This window comes from Opisthocomus hoazin, chromosome 2, assembly GCF_030867145.1.
Source record: "Opisthocomus hoazin isolate bOpiHoa1 chromosome 2, bOpiHoa1.hap1, whole genome shotgun sequence".
Taxonomy (NCBI): domain Eukaryota; kingdom Metazoa; phylum Chordata; class Aves; order Opisthocomiformes; family Opisthocomidae; genus Opisthocomus; species Opisthocomus hoazin.
This window is the reverse complement of record NC_134415.1, coordinates 124,314,065-124,337,411: the sequence shown is the minus strand read 5'-3', so window position 1 is coordinate 124,337,411 and position 23,347 is coordinate 124,314,065. Positions and strand designations below refer to the sequence as shown.

The window sequence follows — 23,347 nt, the reverse complement described above, 5'->3', positions numbered from 1 at the left end:
CGGAAAGGCCCTAAATTTCCACCAAAAAATAAGGGCCTCAAAAGGCCTTTCGTTTTTTTACAGAGAGGGGAGCATGAAAAAATTTTACTCCACCAAGGCAAGTATCAGCCTGCAAGAGATGGGGTTTATGGGTTTATTAATGAACAAATTCAGATGCAGCTTTGTGGGTGAAATGAACACGTGGGGAAAGCAGAGCGCGGGCTGCAGCCGCTGGCCAGACTGCCAGTCTGGCTTTGCTGTGCTCCTGTTCGCTCTCCTCTCCCCGAGGTGCCACCGGGAGACACCCACGCTGCTTCGCCGTCGGTCTGCTCGTGCTAGGGGTGTGAGGACACAGATTCACGGGAGAAAACAGCACGACAACTGTCTGGAATGCTTCCATCAAAAGATCCGTTAGTTGAAAACTATGTGAACAGTTTAGTGTCCAGTTAAGTAAGAACACCATCACAACCCAGTGATGCTCTTTTTTTCCTCCAGCAAAGGGGAAAAGCAAGCCAAAAGGTGAGAAATCCAATTTAGGCAAAGCAAAATAACAGCACCGAGGCACCTTCGCTGCTCAGGTCCTGCTCCTAAAACCAGGTGCATGACAGTCTGCGCATCCGGCTGTCCCCAGGGGAGGAACCAGCATTTTCTGAATTCGTAGCACTACCGAACGAGATCAATACCGCCCGGTCTCGAGCGCCAGGAGCCCCACGCACAAAGGAAGTCTGCAGGTTGTGTGAGCACCGTCAGAAGACGCAGCCTAAAAAACCCCCGGGGTGTTCACCATCCCGCATCATCCGACAGTTCAGATTTGCTTCGTAAGGCAGAGGCGTGTAGTTTGGCTCTTCTCCAGCCTGTCTCATCTCCAGTAGGAATTTTTACGCTGGTTTTACGGTAATAAATGCACAGAACTGGAGCAGCGCTGCATGGCTCTGAGCAGCGTCGCTGCCCGTCCCTTCAGCAGCCACATTTTGGCCAGAGCTGAGAGGCCACGGGCAGGGGAGATGGAGAGTCAGGAAACCTCTCTGTCCCACCTCACCTGCATGTTCCTGGTACCTCAGAGATCTTCCACTGTGCCACCTACAACAGAAGCAGCGCAGGGAATTATGTGTATTTCGTATAAGAAGAGAAATAATCAGCAAAAAACGGGTTGATGATTGTTTGAAGAACTTCTTACACACCAGAAAGAATTCCAGCGGCCAGAGGAAAGCAGAAAAACAGGGAACAGAAACTGTAAAGTGTCAAGATTTTATTGTTTTATATATATATTTTTAATTCTTAAATGAGACGGTATTTTTTTAAAACAGCAGCAAGCAGAACGTACAAGTTGAGGAAAGTGGCAGCGCAGGTAACTCTGTTTGGCTAATGCCCGTTCATGTACAAGGCGTACACTGGATTTTTTTGTTTTTTGAGCACCTTTTGGTTTGTTTTCTTCTTGGTTTAAGTGTACAGTAAGGCAGTGGTTTTTCAATAAGGAATATATATATATTTATATCTATATATATTTTCAGTCGTCACTGTGTATTCTTCCTACATGCAAATTAAATAAAATGTACAACTTGAAAATGTTACAACAGTAGACATTTTTCCTAAAGCGAAGCTTCTAATAAAAGGCAAATATGGACACCACAAAGTTAAAAAAGAGAAGGAAGGCGTAAGAACCCGAACGGCAGGCGCTACTGACAGGACAGCTTGAGCAGGGAAGATTGGGATTCCAGTGGAGATTTCTCCCGCTGCCGGCAAGGCGAGGGGGACCAGATGGTTATTAACAGATGTCTCCAGCCAACGCCCTCGAGAAGATTCACTCCAGCCTGAGAAGCTCCACGTCAAAGAGGAGAGTGGCATTGGGAGGGATGACCCCAGGGTGGCCTGTGGCTCCGTAGGCCATCTCAGGTGTGCAGGTCAACTTTGCTCTTTGTCCTAAGCTCATCTGGGTTCAGGGTGTTGGAGAAAGAAAAAGAGAAGACAAAATCCACACTATGAGCAGGAAAACAAAGAAGAAATCACTACGTGGCAGACTTAGAGAATCGAGGAAAGCTGGGACCACCAGATTCATCTCTCAGGTTCAAGCGGAAGCTGCCACAAACCACTCAGACGCAGGTCTCCCAACCCCTCTGGCTTCTCGCAGCAGTTCAGCTTCTTTAGCCTGAAGAACAGAAGGCTGAGAGGGGACCTTATAAATGTTTATAAATATCTTAAGGGTGGGTGTCAGGAGGATGGGGTCCAGACTCTTTTCAGTGGTGCCCAGCAACAGGACAAGGGGCAACGGGCACAAACTGAAGCAGAGGAAGTTCCGTCTGAACATGAGGAAGAACTTCTTCCCTCTGAGGGTGACGGAGCCCTGGAACAGCCTGCCCAGGGAGGTTGTGGAGTCTCCTTCTCTGGAGATATTCAAGACCCACCTGGACAAGGTCCTGTGCAGCCTGCTGTAGGTGACCCTGCTTCGGCAGGAGGGTTGGACTAGATGACCCACAGAGGTCCCTTCCAACCCCTACCACTCTGGGATTCTGTGATTCTGTGATTGTGTCTGCTGAGCGCAGGGTACATGCAGCACCATCAGCGGGCGTTAGGAACAGGCTCTCAGCGTCAGGACCAAAGCATTGTATTTGTGAGCGATCAGCGCCGAAAGGCAGTCAGGTTCAGCTTCTGAGAAGCGGTCAAGCAACATTTTGCCTTCTTCAGCCACCACCAGGGAGGACTTCGAAACCACTGCTCCAGGGCTAATGCTGCAGGCACCCAAGTTCCCGCTGCCGGGCAGGTGCAGAGCGAACCGGACGCAGTCCTGCCTAGAAGAGGTACTCCTTGCCCTAAACTCGGCCCAAGCCCAAGGGCAGACGTCTCACCTCAGGCGCTGCTCATTCCAGCGGAGAGCCCTTGCCCCTGGGGTGGACGGAAATGCTGCCTTCTCCCGGTCCAGACTAGCTCTGGAGGAGACAGCGCTCAGCGAGTTTTCAAGATTCAAAACCCTGCTCTTCCAACAGAGTATTCTGGGGTGGAGCATTCTCAAACTGGTATTCACGCACCACGCGCTGCTGACTGACTATGCACCGGCCAAGGAACAATCCCTGCTTCGAAGCAGTGATTTTTACCTCAGACCTCTCTCCCGAGGGCGCGCACATCACTGGACTACAGATTACGCAGTATCTCCTGTTGAATTTTTTTCAGGTCCTACAAAATACGCCAAAGCTAGAGCTTTGATCGCTTTAGGTAGACAAAAACACGTGACTATGACTTCCCACATCCCAGGAGCGTTCATACGATGGGGCTGAGGGCACAAGCGCCGCTGACCTGCCCCGGTCCCCGCGGGGCTCTGCGTGGGGCAGGCTGGCTGCTGCTCGGACAGCTGGTCAGCCCTGCACGGGCTTTCGGCACGGGGCAGCCTTGCACCGTCAGAAGTCGAGCAGGGAAACGCAGACACTGCTGACATCTGGTGCTGTTCAATATATTTATCAATGACATGGACAGCGACATCAAGTGTACCCTCAGCAAGCTTGCAGATGACACCAAGCTGAGTGGTACAGTTGAGACACCAGAAGGACAGGATGCCATCCAGAGGGACCTGGACAAGCTGGAGAGGTGGGCCTGTGTGAACCTCATGAGGTTCAACATGGCCAAGTGCAAGGTCCTACACCTGGGTCGGGGTAATGCCCGCTATCAATACAGGCTGGGGGATGAAAGGATCGAGAGCAGCCCTGCTGAGAGGGACTTGGGGGTACTGATAGACGAAAGGCTGCACATGAGCCGGCAATGTGCGCTGGCAGCCCAGAGGGCCAACCGTGTCCTGGGCTGCATCAGGAGAAGCGTGGCCAGCAGGTCGAGAGAGGTGATTCTGCCCCTCTACTCTGCTCTGGTGAGACCTCACCTGGAGTCCTGCGTTCAGCTCTGGAGCCCTCAGCACAAGAAGGACATGGAACTGTTGGAGTGGGTCCAAAGGAGGGCTACAAAAATGATCCGAGGGCTGGAGCACCTCTCCTATGAGGACAGGCTGAGAGAGTTGGGCTTGTTCAGCCTGGAGAAGAGAAGGCTGCGGGGAGACCTGATTGCAGCCTTTCAGTACTTAAAGGGAGCCTATAGGAAAGATGGGGACAATCTTTTTAGCAGAGACAACAGTGACAGGACGAGGGGCAATGGTTTTAAACTAAAACGGGGTAGGTTTAGGCTGGATATAAGGAAGAAATTCTTTACAATGAGGGTGGTGAAACACTGGAACGGGTTGCCCAGAGAGGTAGTGGAGGCCCCATCCCTGGAAACATTCAAGACCAGGTTGGACAGGGCTCTGAGCAACCTGATAGTTAGCAGTGTCCCTGCTCGCTGCGGGGGGGTTGGACTAGATGACCTCTAGGAGTCGCTTCCAACCCAAAACTTTCTATGATTCTGTGATTCTATGATCTGACAGTTGCTAAAGCAAGGTCTGAAAAACCTGCTGGCTACACATAGTGAACTGCCTTTTTCCAAGTGCGTTGTGTCGGTCACGCTCCCCAAACCCCTCAAAACCCCGGGGTGGAAGGAGACAGCCTGAAGCTCGGCTCCAGACAGCGATCCACGAGGAGGAGCAAGAGGGCAGTGTGTTCCCATGCTGATGACTGGAACAGCTTTTGTCCACTTAATTAAGGGACAGGAGCCAGGGAGTGAGACCGGTCAAGGCAGGGATAAACTGATTCACCCAGCACTTGTTGCCACAGCTTTATCTGCACTGGCTTCTGGTGTCTACAGTGCACTGAGGTCCTGAGCTCCTCTTAGGCCTTACTGCAAAGCAAACAAGAGAGTCCAATTCAAATGCTTGAGAGGAAGGTGCGTATTTTTTAGAGAGTCTAGGATTCCTCCTTCTCTGGCTGGAGAAAAGGGAATGCTTGCAGTGCTTTCTCCATAGGGCTGGAAACCATTTTCTCTTCCAGCCCTGCCTGGAAAAGCACGGTTGCATCATTACTCAGTGGACCGTTTCTCATTTTGCATTCTCCCCCTCGCTCTGTTTAAGCGTAAGAAGTTGCTCCTGCTGTAGCTGTTCCTGTATTTGAGCAGTTTCCTCCTATGCTGGGCTCTAGGACCCCACAACAGCAAGTCACAAGGCGTTTGCACCCTGAACGCATTCGTGCTTGCACCTGAGCAGCCTGACCGCGCTCCTCTGGTAGCGGGCCCTCACAACACTGCAGCCACAAAGCAGGAGTTGGCAGGGAACTGCGTGGTGTGGCTCTGTCAGGGTTTTTACTGCGTTGGCACTCAAACTGTAATTAATGGGGACAGTTTCCTTTTTCTCAGCGTAGAGCTGGTCAGCGAATGTTAAGTTTAGTAGCTGGGAGCCTGAAGTCATGAAAATTTAACGGTGCCGTTTGGTACCTTATTCAGTAAGGGTCAAAATCTGCAGCGCGGTCACGGATGTCATCGAGAACGGCAGCTTGACTTTTATGGAGCAGCCGACTAGAGGCCTCTCCATAAAATGCTGCCGCCTGGAACATCTGAGAGGCCACTGCCATCTGTCTGTGGAGCTGCCCATGGGAAAGGGACGGGGCTTGTGGGGCACCCTGGCACCCAGGGACGGAACGTCCTCCCCCCTCCCAAACGCATGCTGTGTGGAAAGCCTCGAGAGCAGGGGGTGTCCCTGGACAGAGGGAGGAGAGCGACGGGACATGCCGAGCTCCAACGGACCACGCATTCAGCAAACCACTCTGCATCCCGCACCAAGATTTGCACTTGGTCTTGTCACCACTGCACCGGGCCGTGCTGGGCTTACCCCCCCCTCAGCCGGCCGGGAGCTCAGCCAGAATCTCCCCCTGGTACCTGCGTAACACCTTCTTCAAATCCTTTAATGACTTCTTGCCGGCCAATCTTGAACCTGAAAGGCTTGTTTCTGTCTCTGGAGGAATCAAACTTCTTCCCGTTCTGTAGCATTCCTGCCAAAACAAGACACACAGTTGCAATCTGAGCTACATCTATGTTTTAGTGCTGGGGGGGACGGAAGCAGTGAAAAATTAATGCCTTGGTCACATCAGCTGCTCATTTCCATTTCCCCTTTGAAGCCTCATCCAAAACGGATAAGGCAGGAGAGTCAAACACAGTGCTGCCATATCGTTACCTTGGCCTTCTAGTAATTTCGGCTCAAAAATTGAAATATATTCTTATTACTCTTGAAGCAATAGGTCATAACTCGTATCGTACCAAGTGTTGCACACACAGCAGAGCTGCTGCTCGCGCAGTGGAGCTTCCCAGCGAAGCAGGTAAAAGCAGGCAAGGAACAAGCGGAGAGCAGCGGAAGAGAGAATCCCAACACAGGCACCTGACGCAGGCCTGCTCCTACACACAGAAAAGCTCCCTAAAACAAGCCTACAGACAAAGAAACTAAATTTAAGATAGATTTGACTAGCGTTACGTCTCATTAAATACTTGCCATTTGTTTTAAGGTACCCTTTTAACAGCAGAACTAAGGGGAGCAGTCCTTGCGGAGCTCGTGTCGGGTGACCAGGAGGCTGTGCCACGCGTGGCCCAAGGCTCATTGCAGTCAACAGGCGCTTCCCACCCCCTTCAAAGGGTGGGGAGCTGCACCCAGGTCTGGGGACCCTTGAGCCAAATCTGCTGACAGTTAATCGTCTGCAAGGACAGAGCAGCTCCTTTGGTTCCTGGAAATTTATACCAGAATGACTAGAAGGAGTGTTTGGTACCTTGGGCTGTTTACCTTCCCCACCGGATTGACTCAGGGTTACGAGCATGGCGTGCGTTACACAGCCGTGGCCATGTATGTGGAACTTCTACACAACATCACAACTACACGTGTCTCCTCCCCACACAGAAAGAACAGAAAAGACTCTGCATTTGAAAATATGAACATAGCACGGACACTTGTATGAACGCTCTGCTACCCTCGATCTTTGTATTTTCGTTCAGCCACAAGAGACAGAGACGGGAACACCTTATTCATTCCATTTGATGGGCCCAACGCTGTTCCAACCCATATATTCTGAACACCTACTTAGCTTCTACAGGATAAACCTTCCCAGAGTGCTACATGATAAGGTATTCTCATTCTCTTTTCAAACAGTGAATAATTAGGGTAGCTTTCAACTTAAAAGTACCCAACAACAACTCTTTCAAAATGCTATACTCTGGATAGTGCAAGGTGGGGCTGATATTTGTGTATTAGAAGAAACCCTTCTTTGTAATGCCGTAGTGCCAGTGTTCTGGGCACATGCCATGACCCTCCTGGGCAAGGTGCTGTACAAAGAAAAGTTCATTAATAAGCAAATATCTGAGAAAGTTTCCGGTTGAAAACAACATTATCAAGCGCAGCTTTGACAGAAAATGCTGAGAAATACTGCCTTTAAGATCCAATATCAAAAACACAGTCTTACTAGTTTCTTTTCATTAAAGCAGTTATATTAATAGACCAGCTTGATGCACAAGTTTTATTTCTCAGTGAAAACCATCAGTTACTGTCCAAACAACAATAAAAAAAGGCCTATTTTACTTGCTTAAAAACTCCCTGTTATGAATCAAAGGTAAACGTAAAGAGACGTGCCAGCATGAAAAACAAAGACTAAAAGGGTAGGATTCGTCTTACCAACCTTTGTGCTTCTAAGATGTAGCCAGCTACTTCTGAGCTCATTACTCTGCTTCCCTCTACAATCAAGTCAGAGAAAAATGCACTTTCAGGGAGCAATTCATGGAACCAAATCTAGGGAGCTACATTAGGACATCATGAATTGCATCCGAGCAGTGCCTATTTCTTTGCAAGGAATACAAGGGAAGTCCAAATAACCAGCTCAGACAGAGATGTCTCCAAATTAATTTGTGGTTAAATCGGTGGTGATGGCGTTCCGGACGTGCAGTAATGAGTACACAGTATGTGGTCGTTCCAGTGGGGTTCTGCGTCTAAATATTTTACATCAATATTAAAACCAAGTGCCATACTAAGGCAAATTAGCTGTTGGCCAAGTCCAACATTCGTCAAAGCTGGTACTTCAGGGACGCGTGTGTGTGTGGATAAGGCCTTAGGAGGAACATTACGGAATAACCTGCCCATAAGATACATTTCATAGCCTCCACCGCTAGCGCTTCTCATATTCCTTACGTTTTTCACAGTATAATAGCGAAGTACTTTGTGTATGCTCCGATGCAAGCACATACACATATTGTGCAACTTATCAGCTCAGTGATGTCCCCGAGCCCCCTCTGCGCCGGCTGGGCAGTTGCTCCAACCGCCTGCACCAGGCTTTCTGGTTCCAGACAAACACGGGTTCGCCTGTAATGTAGAAAACCAGCCTGCATACAGCGGAGAGCAGGCAGGGAGAAGCAGCTCGGGGGGAACTCTCAGGCATATCACATAATCCTTTTTGAAGTATTTGATCTTAAATTTAAGTGGCACTCCTTCCTCACAGCAATTTTATTTCTAAATACATCATAAAACCTTACGATTCTGTGCAATGGAAAGAGACTATTACAGAATCTCAATATTTAACAGTTTTAATATTAGAAGTTAGTACTGTAATTACAGACTGCATGTTCAAAGCAGTATGCAAACATTAATTATTCTTTGCAGCAGCCCAAGGAGGTACAAGAAGATATTTGTTATAAAATAGCTTCGGTCAGGAAGTTCAGATTCAGATGCACAGTTCCAGAATACTTTAGTATGCTTTCACTTAATTTTGTAACTAAATTCTATTAAAATACTTAGCTTAAAGGTCTGATGGTTTACTAAATCCCACATATCAAACCGGTGGCAGAACCAGAATTAGCTCTCCAGAGATCCCGATAACAGCTACTGGACAATATTTCCCATTTAAAATAATGTTTCCATCTGCCCACAAGCGTGCTAGTCTAATATGTATCATATAAAAACTGACTCCCATTTCACCATCGAAAGCCTACAGAAGATGTGCCAGGCCTTGTAGAAGAAAACAGGCCACTTCTCCTATGTTTACAGCAAGCTTCTTTTTTCAGCAACGGCTGAAAATTCATCAGGTGATGAACAGAGAAATGTGACCTCCTCTGTCACCACCCCACCTTGCTGCTTTTGGAGGACAAACCAGGACTCAGAGGCAGATGTGCCCGTATCTGCCGAAGCTCTGGCAGGAGGGTGAATTTTTATATGACCGCCCTTTAAATGCACATCTAGTTTAGAAATGAGTCAGAGTCCCCATGTGCCCTGGAGACGTTCCGATCCGGATTTAGATCTGAACTTTAGATCTTTTTTATCTCTCTCTCTGAAAGTTAGAGTGGACTATTCAGGCTCCCGGGAGCTAAAACAGAGTAATGCTTTATCTTCTCTCTTGCTAATGCATCAATTGATTTTCTTTTTGTGAAAAAATTGATTTGGTTAATATTCTTCAACAAGGACGGATGCCGATCTTCGGCCTGCTAGCACCTTTATTTATCCAGCTAACAACAAGGAGGAAAAAAACCCACAATCTGGAGCTGAACGATGACATTGTTTTGCAAAGACAAAGCAATCAATAAGAGTTTGGACTGAGCAAGGACATCTGGATGCCTACAGTCTTACTTGTTACAATAACCTTACATTTGATTCTGAAAGGTAACAATCATTGTATTGAAGAAGTCATTAATTGTACAGTTATCAGAATACTGCACGGCTTTGAAAACACTCTGATCTACAAGGTGTCATAATTAATAACTACGTTTTAAAAATTAGGTGGCTGTAGAAAAGGAGATGTTTCAGATCATAGGTGCTGCTGTATCACTGAAGTTCAGCTCATTGAAGCTGAAGATCAAAGAGTAGACAAATCCCTTTGGTAAGGAACATGACTAGGGATCCATCAAAACGGCCAAAAATACGTCGTCATTTGGGCTAAACCAGCAGTGAAAACAGAACTTCAGTCTAGGTTTAACACAAGCTATTATTTCTTATTAAAACACAGGTGTGTCTGCACTATGCTTTTAATGTGCATTAACTAACTGAGGTCAGTCACCCTCAGCTAAGATCCCATCATTAAAGTCTGTTTCCTAAGGGGAGAGGGCTAACGGCACTGTCTGTACCTGCCTAGTAACTTTTGAATCTTGTAGCCAATTTCAGCCAGGTTTGACAGAGGAGGAGGGTTCAGACTGACACACAGATTCTATGCACTGAATGAAAAGAAGCCTGTGCAGGAGGAAGATCCTGTGAGTGCTTCTACCAGGAGACAGCCTTCATCTTTATTTGTTACCAGAGAACCCCTATTACTGAGGAGAGGCCAGGAACGGAAAGGCATGAATGCTGCAGCTGAACCACAGTCTAAGTTTCTTTTCACCAGAGGGTTGCTTCATCTGAGAACGATTCAGCTGGGAATTGAGCCAAGCACATCACACAAATCCACAGAGCCAGCCCAGCTACTCAGACACCGAACTTGCATCTATGGTCCCAATAAAACCATGTCCCAAACACCTCCCAAACCATTATCTATACAAAAGACAGTTGGAGAGAGAGAACACCGAAGGCCCTCCATAGACAGCCTGTCAAGCTTACATGCCTGAATCCGGAAAATTTAAGTGTAAAATTCCACTGCTAACATCAGCCACCTCAAAGGTAGAAACTGCACCTCAACCTGTCATCTAGGCTACTTCTACAGTTAATGGAGAAAGAGAGACATCTCCAAGAATGATTCATCCCACCTAGATTTAGGTGTTAGGACTGCAGTAACCTCCTTGAATTGTTTATCCTTCTCAGTCAACTAACTTTAAAAAGTTTAACAAGTTAACAACATTCATTTTAAACGCCAGACTGACAGCTTTTCACAGGGCCCTGCTGAAGAGGTGTTAGCTCACCCATCCATACCTAAATGAAGCAGACCAAATTGCAACCCAGGCTCCACTGGCTCCGGTGTTTACTGAATTATTTGTCTTTGCAGTGTCGACACATTCTGGGAATCAGAAGACGGGCTCCTAATCCAGGACAAATCCCTTGATTTCACTAGCTGCTCTCCTTTTATCCTGTACAATGGGATTCACTCACCTCGCAAGTATTAAGGGGATAAATTGAATAGGTGACTTTCAGAAAACAGCAACATTCATCCGTAAAGTATTGCATTACCTTATTTGTTCAAACTGTAGTTATCTACAGAACGTGAAAGCAATACATACACTTGAAGACAGCTATTTTCTGAACATATGTTGGCAGCAGAAAGCAGGACAGATATTCAGAAGGTGTTTCTAGGACACTATCCTCTTTCATCTTATGAAGACCAGAGGTTCTTCAGGACAGGGACTGTATTTTGATGCCCTTTAATGCAATCACCTTTCCAATTATGTCTTGTAATAAATCTGTGCCGTTATAAACTTGTCATTCAGTCTGGTTCCTAGGACTCTCGGTGGCAGCCCTTGCTGCAGTTAGCCTTGCTCTGGGTTAGGAATTTTTGATCTCAAGTGTGGTTTTTTTTCCTTAAAAGATATTGTTTCTAAGTCAAAATACGTCGCTAGTCTGTCAGGAGAATGTCACAAAGGCTGGAAATTCTAATTTTCCCCCCATTTACAACCTGTAACTATTACTAATACACACTTTTAGTCTGGAAAATGTATTACTGGGAAGTCTCTAGAAACTGTACAAACGCCTTTGTGTTAACATTGACACCTTTGCAGCGTACAGAGGAAGACAGCTCAGCAAAGCAGAGGAGTTCAGCACCATCGCACAGGAGTGGTGGAAGAAACACACCCATGCAGTCAGAAATCGCACCCCAGGTTGGTTTACACCAGCAGAATTCCACTGATTTCAGTGGGGTTATTCGCATTTTATGTTAAAGTAGATCACTTCTCTCCAGGACTCCGTTCCTGCAGACTGCGGTAAGGCAGGACAAGCCCTCTGCGTCCAGCAGCGTTCCGCCCGGCTCGTGGCTGAGTCTCATGGTAACGCGCCTGAAAAACTTGTGGTTTCCCATCGGGAACAACACCAGCTCCCGCACGCCGTAGTCTTAAATGGAGAGATCTGGGCAACACTTTTCTAGGCAAATACAGTCGATGCCTCGTGTTTCTGCTTCCCAGGGAAATGCCCAGAGGACCTAACATGCCTCAGGTCTCCAGCTCATTCCATCAGAATCCAGATCTGCGCCAGCCAGGCATCTCACGCCTCTTACATCTCCATTTGCTGTTTCATCAGTACCTCCGAACGCAGTTCACTTTTTTTCACCTTTTCATCCCAGCAGCAGCTCGCAGTAATCTGTAGCCATACCTGGCCATGAGCCTCCTCCCAAAGCACCACGCAGTAGGCAGCATACACCTCTGATTTACTTCATTTGACTTCCAAAGCAAACTCCTCCCCGGACAAATTTTATGTCTCATCAACTTAACTGATGAAAATTGTTTTCACCAGAAATGATGATTGTTTAATAGAAGTAAAGAAATGGAGGATGCTTTTGTTTCCTACACTATGTTTGAACAGTGGGCCATCTTACCGTGTCCTGTACAGTGACTTCGGCAACTGAACTGAGAAGGGAAGCGTGGCTTTTCACGGGAAAGGGTCAACAACAGAGGTTTAGTACCACTGTAAACACAAACTCAGGTCTTCCCTGCTAATATAAACAAAGCCTGATGAGGAAAAAAGGATTTGCTGGCTTAGACTGTATTTTTCTGACAGTTTACAGCCACTTAAGAAAAAATGATTAAACTTTTTAAAGGAATTTTCAGTCTGGAAGGATAACAGTGGAAGAGACTGGGAGGTGCATCTCTGCAGCATATCAGCCCTTTACCACCATTTTTTTGCTGCTTAAAAAGGCAACAGCAATGATTTGAATGTGCCATTTGTTGCCATGACAAACAATCGCTGACTCCAAGCACAGAAATGGGAAATGGATAGCGCTGGTGGTCACTGCTTAGTTCCTGTTACCGCAGCGCACTTCAGTAAAGGTTGATCTGGGCAACACAGGCAGCCTTGCTGCTTCATTTCCTTCATGTATTATAAACTCATATATCTTTAATGTGGAGTAAGAGCAACACAATCAATTATTTATTATGCAGCTGACAGCATGCAATGAAGACACAACAGACAACTATTCAATAATGCATTACCATGCACTATGTATCAGTGTTGCGTACAACTACAAGACAATATGCAAGAGCCTTGCACTTAGTTTGACTTCACAGCCAAGAGAATTACATGCAATTGTCTAGTTCACTCTACTGAAAGGCATTATTCTGTCCTAACGGCTTTATAGATTTGCATATTTTTAAAAGAGAAGAAAAAGTTGATTTACCCTCAAGGCAGATATGAGGCTCAATAAGCATATTCTACTTGAGTTGTAAGGAGACCGAAACAATTCCTCTGGTAACCTGTTGCCTTAAAATAGTCATTTTATTTTAGGGTTTGATTCTGTTACCATTACAAAGTGCACCTGTAAAATACACATGCTCTGTAGCATAAGGCAAATTTCATTTGAATAAGGATGGCAGAATCAGGTCAGTCTGGGTATGCTAAGGAGTAGGACAACAGATGTCTAAAGGAATTTTAGAGAGAATACATTACTACAGAAATACTTTGCATCTCTTGCATCTCTACCCCTAAATCTCTACCCTTCCTGTAGCACAGGTTCTGGAGGGAATGTTCCTGACTGGGCTCCGTCTTTCTGTCCCTGCTCTCTGGTACCAGCCACACAGCACACAGAGCAGTTCAAGAGCACGACTGTAATACAAAAAGACATTCTGCAAGATTTCCCACCCAAACACACGCAGCAGAACTTGGTAAAATAATTCTGGCCATCTAGAGCACCAAGATAACAGGATAATACAATTAATATCTTTTTTTTTTCTTGATTTCGTTCTCCATTTCAACCTATGCCACACTGCACACGTGTTTCCTCCTCTCCCCATTTTTGTTTGATGATTGCCTGTGCAGTGGTGGTATGGATTTGGTATTTTAGCCTGTAGCACATATTTGAGTGTGTAGATGACCTTCCTCTGGGAAGTTATGTGCTTCAGCAGGGGGTTCAACCTCACTGAAACAGGTGAACATGACAGCGAGCTGTCTTTCAGTGTACGGCACAAGAAGGGCCCAAGCTCGGTCACCAAAGCTTCTGAATACAGATCTGGATGCAGAGAGCATGGAAAAACACCACATAAAGCAGAAAAGGATCTTCAGACATTTCTTGGGAAAGCTCTGAGCATGGCTCCAAGATCACACGAGAGAGGGGTTTGGGGAGAAAAGAACCAGCTTGCTTACCAGTTAATTCCTCCTCTGCTGAGGGAAAGGGGATATTGAATGGTCTGCCAGAAGAAACACCTTCCCAGCCCAATATACCAATACCGCATCAGCAGCCCGGTGTGCTTTAATGACGAGCTGTTCCCACATTGGGCATCCTTTGATTTTCAGCTGTCTAGACTTCCAGTATGTGCATCCGTTTCCTTCTCAATAAAACCTGTGCTGAAATATTAATCAGTGCAACACTTCTGAGATCCTTGGCTTAAGCAAGCAACAGCCGAGTGACAAATCTACCCGTCTCTAGTAGGGCACTGGATTAAGAGGCTATGCATAGCCAAGAGACAATAAATTTGAGTATGAAAAAGTATATTCTTAATGTGTTACCACTTAACACCAAGCTGTTAAAACGGTAGGTTGGCCTTCGGGTCATTTGGAACTGAAAAATAACATTTCTCTCCACATCCCTTGTGAATGAATGCTCTTTCTCTCCCACGGCCCCTGTTTACCTGGTTCTTTATCATGTCCAGCTTTCTTAACACATAGCATGGCTACACCTCCTTCACAGAGGGGTGTTTTACTGAAACTCATCTCGACAAACACAGCAATCGTCCAACATCGTGCAAAGGACTTAGCAACTACTCCATTCTTAAATAAGAAGGAGAAAAAGAAAAACATTATTGGAAAAAGATACACACACAAGATGCAACCAGAGAAGAAAGCACAGTTTATAAAGATAGGTGTTGACTGAGCCATGTAAGAAGGCACACTCAATACGCCAAGATTACATCCACCCTAAATAAGTCAAATTCCATCATGATCTCACATGTACATAAAACATACATAATGCAGAAGTCGAATTCTTTTTATCCAGAGTATCTGGCTTTTTGATGCAGGCTGGTCAGACATCCCTGTAATATGTCTTATTTTAGAGCTGTGGTATAACCTTCCTCGTTGGCATTACACAATATCCCCTCCCTTCACAAGCATTTGGAGAATTCCTGGGGAATCGTCTCCTCCCGCCCGCAATTCCATGCCGGAAAATGAGACATGACTTCACTGGCACCCATTTGGGGCCACCACGGGACCTCACGTCAGCGTAACACACCCAGCTTCCAGGGTAAGCAGGTGAAACATGCTGCTGCTTCACTCCAGAAACGAATCCCTTGCTCAAGAGTGGAGAAGGGCGGGTATCTAGATGCCGCACTCTCTCCACTGACACGGAGGACAGACCATAGACTTCTAGGTAGCTAAAGACAGCTGAGATGATTAATTCCACCCAAACCAACTTCTAGGTAGCTAAAGACTATGATTAATTTCACCCACAACAACTTATCACAGTCAAGATTAGTGAAAAAATGCAGTTTAAAAATAAGTTCCTTTTGATTTGCATACCAAACGCCTTCCTGTGGGTTATGTTGCCTAAGGTCCTTTCGACTCGGTGACCACAGATCTACCTAGATCTCCCCAGTCACTCACTGTATAGTAATGCATACAGTAACCACGCTGTAGAAATAACAGAAGATAAAATACAATTCTAGTTCTTGAATGAACTCTGCAAAGGGTTTATTAACAAGTTATGTATCGGGTAACCCCCACTATGTTGTTGGAAGTTCAGCCTACCATTAAGATGGGATAAAGCCAGCATTTTGCTAAGCAGCCTTCATCATTTGCTGCAGTACTCCAGTGGTAGAATGTCATACTATTATACCATTGTTTTTCTAGGCTGTCTTTTTGTATTCTCACCAAAGGAACAAATCTTTCTACAGATGTATAGTTTGTTCTTTCCACCTACTAGGAACGCACCTGTTCTCACAAAAAAAGAGTATTTTTGCAGTATTATTTTTAATGGAAACAGCGTTTTACATGATCCAAGGCAGGCCCTAGCAGTGTCGTAAATATCACTCTGCCTGTAAACTCTGAGAGTATGTTCTAAAGTAATATTAGCTATGAAATTCTTCTTTTGCCACATCTGCTTCCCATTTCTGTTCATCATTTCTGGTGCTGCAGATTCTCATTGGTGTAAACTGATTGATATTAATGAAAGTACAAAAATATATGTAGCACTTTTAAGACCTGCATCACGGTAATTTAAAACTAAGTTGAATGATGCACTGGGGACTATTCTCCAGAGCAGAATCCTGCAAGAATATGGAATAGTGTAGATTTGTGATCAGAGCAAAAAGCTGAATGTCAAAAAGAATAGGTTCTGTCACCAGACAGCTGTGGAAGTATAACTCACCTTCATTTTATTCCCTGAGAAACAGTGACTGTAGTTTCACCAAGGTCAGAAAGAGAGTCACTAGCATATCCAGCAATAATATTATTAATTAATATACTTTGCCTTAGGTAACTTGAAAGGCTTCATTCAGTAAGCCTTTAAAGTGTCTTCAGAGCCACAGTGGAAAGGAGCTATTAACAGCGCAGTTTGCTATTATAAATAGGTCTTTTCCATCTCAAAGTTTTGATCTTGGTGATCTTATAAACAAACTATGGAAAAAGTGGCAGCTGTTATCTTGACAGATGGGTCTCAGGCATTGCTCTGCTGGACATTAGACAGTCGTCTCTCTGGAGAACAATAGGAATTTCCAAGTGCCTGTATCTATTTTCATCTACTTAACAAGACACTCATGTCTTGGACTAGTGAAGGGACAAAGCAAGCAGAATGCAAAATAAATGTTTTAGGGGAAACACCTCAGAGAAAGGGGTGAGAACCAGATGAGAATCGCTTATTAGTGACTTCCCCCTTGAGTTTTACTAAAGGGACAGACAGAAGAAGGGTAAGAAGCTTCTTACAGAGGCAATGGAGACAAACAGGCACTTCCAGAAGGTGAGATACAGAAAGCCTGTGCACTGAGTGAAGGGCATGATAAGTAGAAGGATGCACCTCAATTTTCAGCTCTTCCCAGAATTTAGGATCATCATCCATTTTGAATGTAGAGCTTTGAATCTGATTTTAAGGACATACACAAGCCTGAGAGGCGTTCATCCTTTTTAAAGGGTGCTTGGTAGAGACAGTGCTATTGCCCACCTTTTCTATCATAAACACTTCACCACGAGTTCAACTCTACCTCAAGCCTAAATTTAAGCCCATGTCCTTCCTTTTTCTGATGGTATTCTCACCTTAGAACAACCAAACACTCAATGGCATCACTCTCTGTGCTCCCACTCAAATCTGTACGGTAGCTGGAATGGAGAATGATGAAGTTAGAAGAAAACTAAGCGAGCAGTAATCAGGGAGGTCGGTGGGATGGACAGAGTCCTGGATGCCGATCCTTGCTCCCAGGAAGGATCAGCTGTGCCTGATGTTGTGTAGGGTTTGTCCCTGTGCTGTTTTGACAAAGTTCTCGTTGACTTCAGCAGGAGTCTGAGTATGGGCTGCACAGACCATAACGTTTTTCCAAAAGAAAAAGCACTTTCACACTCAGGACTGCTGCAAACAAAAGACATTGTAAATTAAGCCAGTTTAGATACCACACATAGAAATAATAGTTAGTCCACAGACACAGTGAAGATCAACATTGCCAAAAATACCTCAGTGGCACAACAGAGTGGAAAACAACCCAAGTTGGGAGTGGATCAAACAGTGAAGCATGACTTAAACAAATGTATTACTATACCAGCAACAAAAAGCCAGCAGATCTCAGACTCTACAGCAAAATGTGTAATATTATCATCTGTATGAGCGAAGACAAAGATGGTGAATACACTGCATAACTCACAGGAATTGCTGTAGACCAGACAGCTCTCTGTCACAGCTCACGCTATCTTTAATCATCCCAGTAAGTGTAACTGAAAAAGCAGCATCCTATATGAGCAACTTACTACATGAAGTCAGTAAAAATCTGTTTCTAACAATCAATCAAATGCGTAAAACATACACACCACGACCACGCTAACGCAAGATGTTTCTCTGCAGAAAAACAACGGACTGTTCTGTTCAATTTTATCCAAGATTCTAAAGAAAATACAATTCAGGGTTGAATGGAATGAGAGAGCGAAACATTTTGCTTTACAAAATGAAAAAAATATTGCCTTATGTCCATCTGAAATGTTTCATTCTACTGAGAATACATTGCTTCGCTTTCCAATACTAATATGAACTATTTAAATTCAGCCTTGATGAGGTCTAGGGAGTTCTTGAACACCACCACCTCTCCAATTATTTAACTCCAAGTATTTTTTAGTTACATCCAAGCTAAAAGACATAAAAGGAAAAGAGAACAGTTAAAATTCATAAGGAGTGTGCTGAAGGGGAGGCATATCGGACGAAATGCAAGTATCCAGACAACCAAACCTGACAAAAGAAAGGCAGAACTGACCTAAAATTTGGACCAAGGAAGCTTTATGTCAGAAGGATACAGTTATCTGGTCTAAAATAATCATTCACCAAGACATTCAGAGGTATTCTACATCACTTTTAAAAATAACTGAGTAGATCCTCACTGACCAGGTAACCAGGCTTACCCTGTAATCCATATTATGTCACATTATGGAATACGTACAAGCTCCATTCATTTAGGCTGCTGCTTCCTTTTTCCCATTTTGCACAGCAAAGAAAAAGGTTTGTGGGAGTTCATTCGTCTCCGTTTTCTGCACCATTTTAATGCTTAAACACGTATCCGCAGATTTACTGGCTGCCTGCATAGGGAGTTCCAGTGATCCCGCTCACAGGGGCAGCAATCACCCAGGCTACTGAGTCTTTGGAAATCATTCATTAGAATTGTAAGTATTTTGGCTGTTCATGCTATGGAACAGTTGTCGGGTAAAAAAGGAAATAAAATGGAAAATTACATAAAACCAATGAACATAAGTAATCTGAGTTTCAAATAATTAAATAAACCCTGCTGATTTGACTCAAAACTGCCATGGGTACAAATCTCTCCCCTGGGAAAACAACTTTACTGGTGACTTTCTCAAGACAAAGGATGCGGGGAATTTAAATTTCTCGGTATATCTAATCTGTGTCCTCTAATACAACTGAGTATCTGCCAGCTTCTGCCTGCTCCCGTGACCAAGGATCGCGAAAGACACAGCCAGGCACGCTTAAGCCGTAACTCTCTTTTAACAGGAACAAACCACATCAAAGCATGTTCTGCATCTCATTTCACAACTTGCGCTCTGCCCAGTCTGTGGGCTCAGGCAGGATCCTGGAGACACAGAGCACCAGACCTTGCATTCCTATTTTGTCTACTATAAACATCAACCTAGCACAGTAAGTATCACGGTGTAGTAAGACCACCATTTTCACCAAATCCACCTACCATTTTTGGCATTGTTTTATTGCTTTCAATTTAATGACCTGCCCTGAAGACATGACATTTGGATTCATAAGAAATCCCTTGTCATCAGTACTTGATCTTTACCTGCACATAATTCTAATGAAGACTTCTCCTGCATATCCATGATCTTGGCTAATGCTCCAAATAAACCTGTGCTTTACAGCTTGTGATGCACTCCCAGAGATGGCCTTCAAATTTTTGGAGACTTTCTTTGATACAGGAGTCTTTGCTGAGATCCTTCTTCAGCTGTATTTTCTTGTTGATAAGCTGAAAGGCCTTGCTGAGTGTTGGGTTTGCCTGGTTTCGCAGCAGTGGTTCCTCTCTCCTGTACACATGGTGGCATGATGAAGGTGTCCAGGCAGCACCCTCATCTCTGGCTTTTACTAAGCACCGGCTTCGCAACGATACCATGTCAGCTATCGCTCTGCTGCCTTGCGCAGCTACTTCAGGCTTCCATCACACCCCGTTGGTTGGGGAACACTCCATTTCTGCTACGAGCAAGTTCTTCAATTCTGAAAATGCTCAGTGGAGAACTTGACGTCAAGCAGGTTGTGGCATGTAATCACGACTTCTGTTTCTGTGTTCCTTCTGCCCCACCACACAGGTTTCACGACAGCAAGACCAGTATTCCCGGCAGGCTTGCAATATTAGCCTCTTCTCTGCCTCCAGTGAAGTGCCGTAAGTCACTAATGGACGGATATCTGACCCGATACAGAGAGCACCGGTGCCTGGACCACATCCTGAACACTTGGTGAAGGAGAGAGATCTGACGCTATCATTATTTGCTGGATCAAAAGTCTAAGGTAGCCATAACAATTCTGGTAGTTCAATTGTTGATCTGTGCACATTTCTGTAATTTTTGGGTGCTTTGCCTTTGTAAGTCAAAACATCACCTGCCTCGCTGGTGCACTGCGTGCCCTAGAGCTTACCTTCTAGCAAGAGGATTATACACTGCCTTCGGTCCTTACGGAACTGCACTTTTTTACTTACTGTTCGTGGCCTTCTTAGAGATGCGGTCACATGCCTCCAAGCCCAATCTGGTCGATATTTAGGAGGCAATTCTTCAGGCAAAAAAAACTGCCTATAAATTTTTGCACAGCTTGCAAATGAACCAGTGAGCCCTCCTGTGATCTGCCCTCAGAACTGAGGTGGCTTCCTTAATGTAAACAGCCCGTTCAGCAAAGGTCTGAGCATCTGACCCTGGAGATTAGACACCGGGCTCCTAGACAGCAAATCTCAAATTTATGTTTTGCTGAACAGCCTCAGATAGATGTCTTTCACCAGTGCTTTCCCAAGGGTTTAAAAGAAAGTAGTGCAAATTAAAAAAATAAGTGATTTATAAACCAGCTGCTTTTGGATTGCAACATTGCATTAAGCAGAGAAGTCATTTTTGGAGCAAGTATAACAGCCTGCTGCTGTTTCAGCATTATATTTTTTCTACTTCTGTTATACCAAATTATGTGCATAAAGGAGGCGCAGTGCACCTTGCAAGGAGCCAGGACTCAGACAGCGTTTAGTTGCATCTCTTTGAATGGAACTGCTTTATAGGACCATGAAACCTAAATATTGGTGCATTGCAGATTGTCATTTTTAGCTGCTGCAATACCACGTCTTGTTTTGGTGCCTACTGCCAGATGACATCATCTTGTAGCAACTTCTTCAGCGGAGCAGCCAAAGCTGCTTCTCCCAGGATATTGTTGACTAGAAATCCAGCAATAACATATTTTATTTATTTATTTGTTTTAGTCTTCCTGTTGCAAATAAGACTGGAAGGAAGGGAAGGAAGAGGAAATTATAGAATCATATCAGCAAGGAAGATCACAGATGGTCCTGGGCAAGGCAGTGATGCAGATACTGTTGTAGTACAGCCTAAAGGTGGATCATATCTACACCCAGCAAGCACATCCGCAATATCAATTCTTCAGATCTGGTGCACGCATGGACACGTACAATTCTACTTGCTCACATTAGCTTGAGCTCTGTGTCAGGTTCTCTAGCTAGTAATCGAGTAACGGCTAGAGGTGAAGCCCTACCAGTGAAAAAAATCAACAGAAAGGCCTTGTTTGCCGTGCTGCAAGGATGATTTCTGCTAGCAATGCTTCACAGGCTAAGACCATGACATCAGGCTGTCATGTAACACAGCCTGCAGGTCCAGGCTGCATCTCTGAATATATTTGTCTTGGCCTCCACGTCAAGGCTGAATTTTAGAGACACACTGTGCATGTTAAAATCAAATACCAAACTTCCTCCGGGCGAGCTCCAAGACCTGTGTTGATTCTTGGTATTGCTTAATAAAGAGGGGAGGCCAATTTAAACTACTGATCTTTGCCATTTTTTTCAGATGATCTAATGCTTTGCACAGCCGTAAAAATGATATGGATTTTCACACATGACAAGAAGCTGAGAGTAAGCATTTCTAGCTATGGCACAACATATGTTTTCATTCGGAGGCACACAGGCTTTGTCCCACTGACTGGGAGAACATCTGATCCCTAACTTGTTTAAAAGTCTGTAGAACCTTTCTTCTAGGCTGGTGCCCAGATATGATCTTTAATTCTGTCTTTGTGGCGACAGTGCTACCAGACTAAGTGCACCGGGGCCACGTCCCAGTTTGGTTGCTTATATCCCAGTCATTTAAGCTCTCAGAAGAGAACACAAATCAGCATCACCTGTATTTTTAAGGTTACAAGAACTTCTAAACCTCACTCCGATCTCATTCAAAGCAACTTCAACATCCCGCTTGCTCTGCTAAAGTGTTACAGAATGCAACGCAGGAGCACCACCTTGTTATCTGCTTCAGAAGCCTTCATGGAGATTAGGAAGCATTGCTCTCATCTCTCCCAGTTCTATGCCACCTTGCTATCAGGACACTAAAGGTCAGATTTTAAGCTGGGGTAAATCAGTCGAACCTCAAAAAGGTCAATAGAGCAATGCTAGCTTGTCCCAGCTGAGGAGAAATTCTCACCGAGCCATTCCAGAGATACGAGACTTGGGATACAGGGCTTTGCCCACCACACACTCTCCTATAACCATTTTCTACTCTCCTATGCACAGTTGCCCTAGCTCCCTAAATATTCTGTTCAATTTCTCGGCATCTTTTTTTTCCTCACTTGCTGAATGTAAAGACAAATTGCCTTCCTGGACGCAAGAAAATCAACGTGTTCTAATCCTTGCACCACAAAGGATTTCTAACAGGGAATTACTCTGCTGAACCCAGGGCTACTGAACCTTGGTGGGATCACAAAAGATACAGTGAGAATATTTACCCACAACTTCTTATTCTTTACAGTAATAAGCAGCACACCTGGATCCAAAGTCTTTCTTCATTTCTTGCATCAAGAGCCTTCTGAGAGGGTAGGAAGGAGAAATGACACAGCCTCTCTCAGCGTCCTTGCACAGACACTTTGAAAGGACCAGAATTCAACAGAGGTCTTTGTGGTTTAATTTGTGTGAAGGAAAAGAAAGACCTGTGTATGAGACACAAAAATAGTTACGTTTCGACGCTTTTCACTGCAAAGGCAGAACACCTGATGCTAGATGGTCCTATCAGTCAGGTGCTGCAAGAATAAAGGAGCACTTTGTACAAAATTCCCCACCACAGACATAAGAACTAGAGTGTGGGCTGAATACAGAACAGAATGAATACATTTCATTACCTTAAGATAATTATTGTATTTTTTGTTGGTGGTCTTCACACAAACGCAAAGCAAACTGAGCCAGGCTTACTTTGGCTGGTTTTGCTGCATTGGCGTGACTTTTTGCTAAAAATAGGCAAATCAAACTGGAGCTCCCTACTCAAGTTTGACCCTATATTAATAGAGATGTGCATGACCCCGAGACACTCCTGCATTGAACAGTCTGAGCCAGGGCAGTCTCCCTGACTCATCCAAATCGCTCTTCTCCTTTGGGGTGACTTGGAAGTAACAGTGGGATAGATGTCGCAGGAGGGCCAGCAAGCGATTCCTGTATCAACACCTTCATTTTT

At 44.9% G+C, this 23,347-nt stretch overlaps 1 protein-coding gene across 1 annotated transcript in view; it reads right to left on the bottom strand.

Annotated features, from left to right (window-relative positions):
• Nucleotides 1-1,177: 1,177 nt before the first annotated feature.
• The window catches only part of FKBP1B (FKBP prolyl isomerase 1B), a 48,491-nt gene continuing 26,321 nt past the window's right edge, over nucleotides 1,178-23,347 (bottom strand). The window contains exons 3-4 of the mRNA XM_075414930.1: nucleotides 5,755-5,867; nucleotides 1,178-1,909 (exon numbers count right to left, since the gene is read on the bottom strand). Coding sequence (XP_075271045.1) covers nucleotides 1,781-1,909; nucleotides 5,755-5,867 — 242 coding nt within the window. The 3' untranslated portion in view covers nucleotides 1,178-1,780. The remainder of the gene's footprint in view (nucleotides 1,910-5,754; nucleotides 5,868-23,347) is intronic.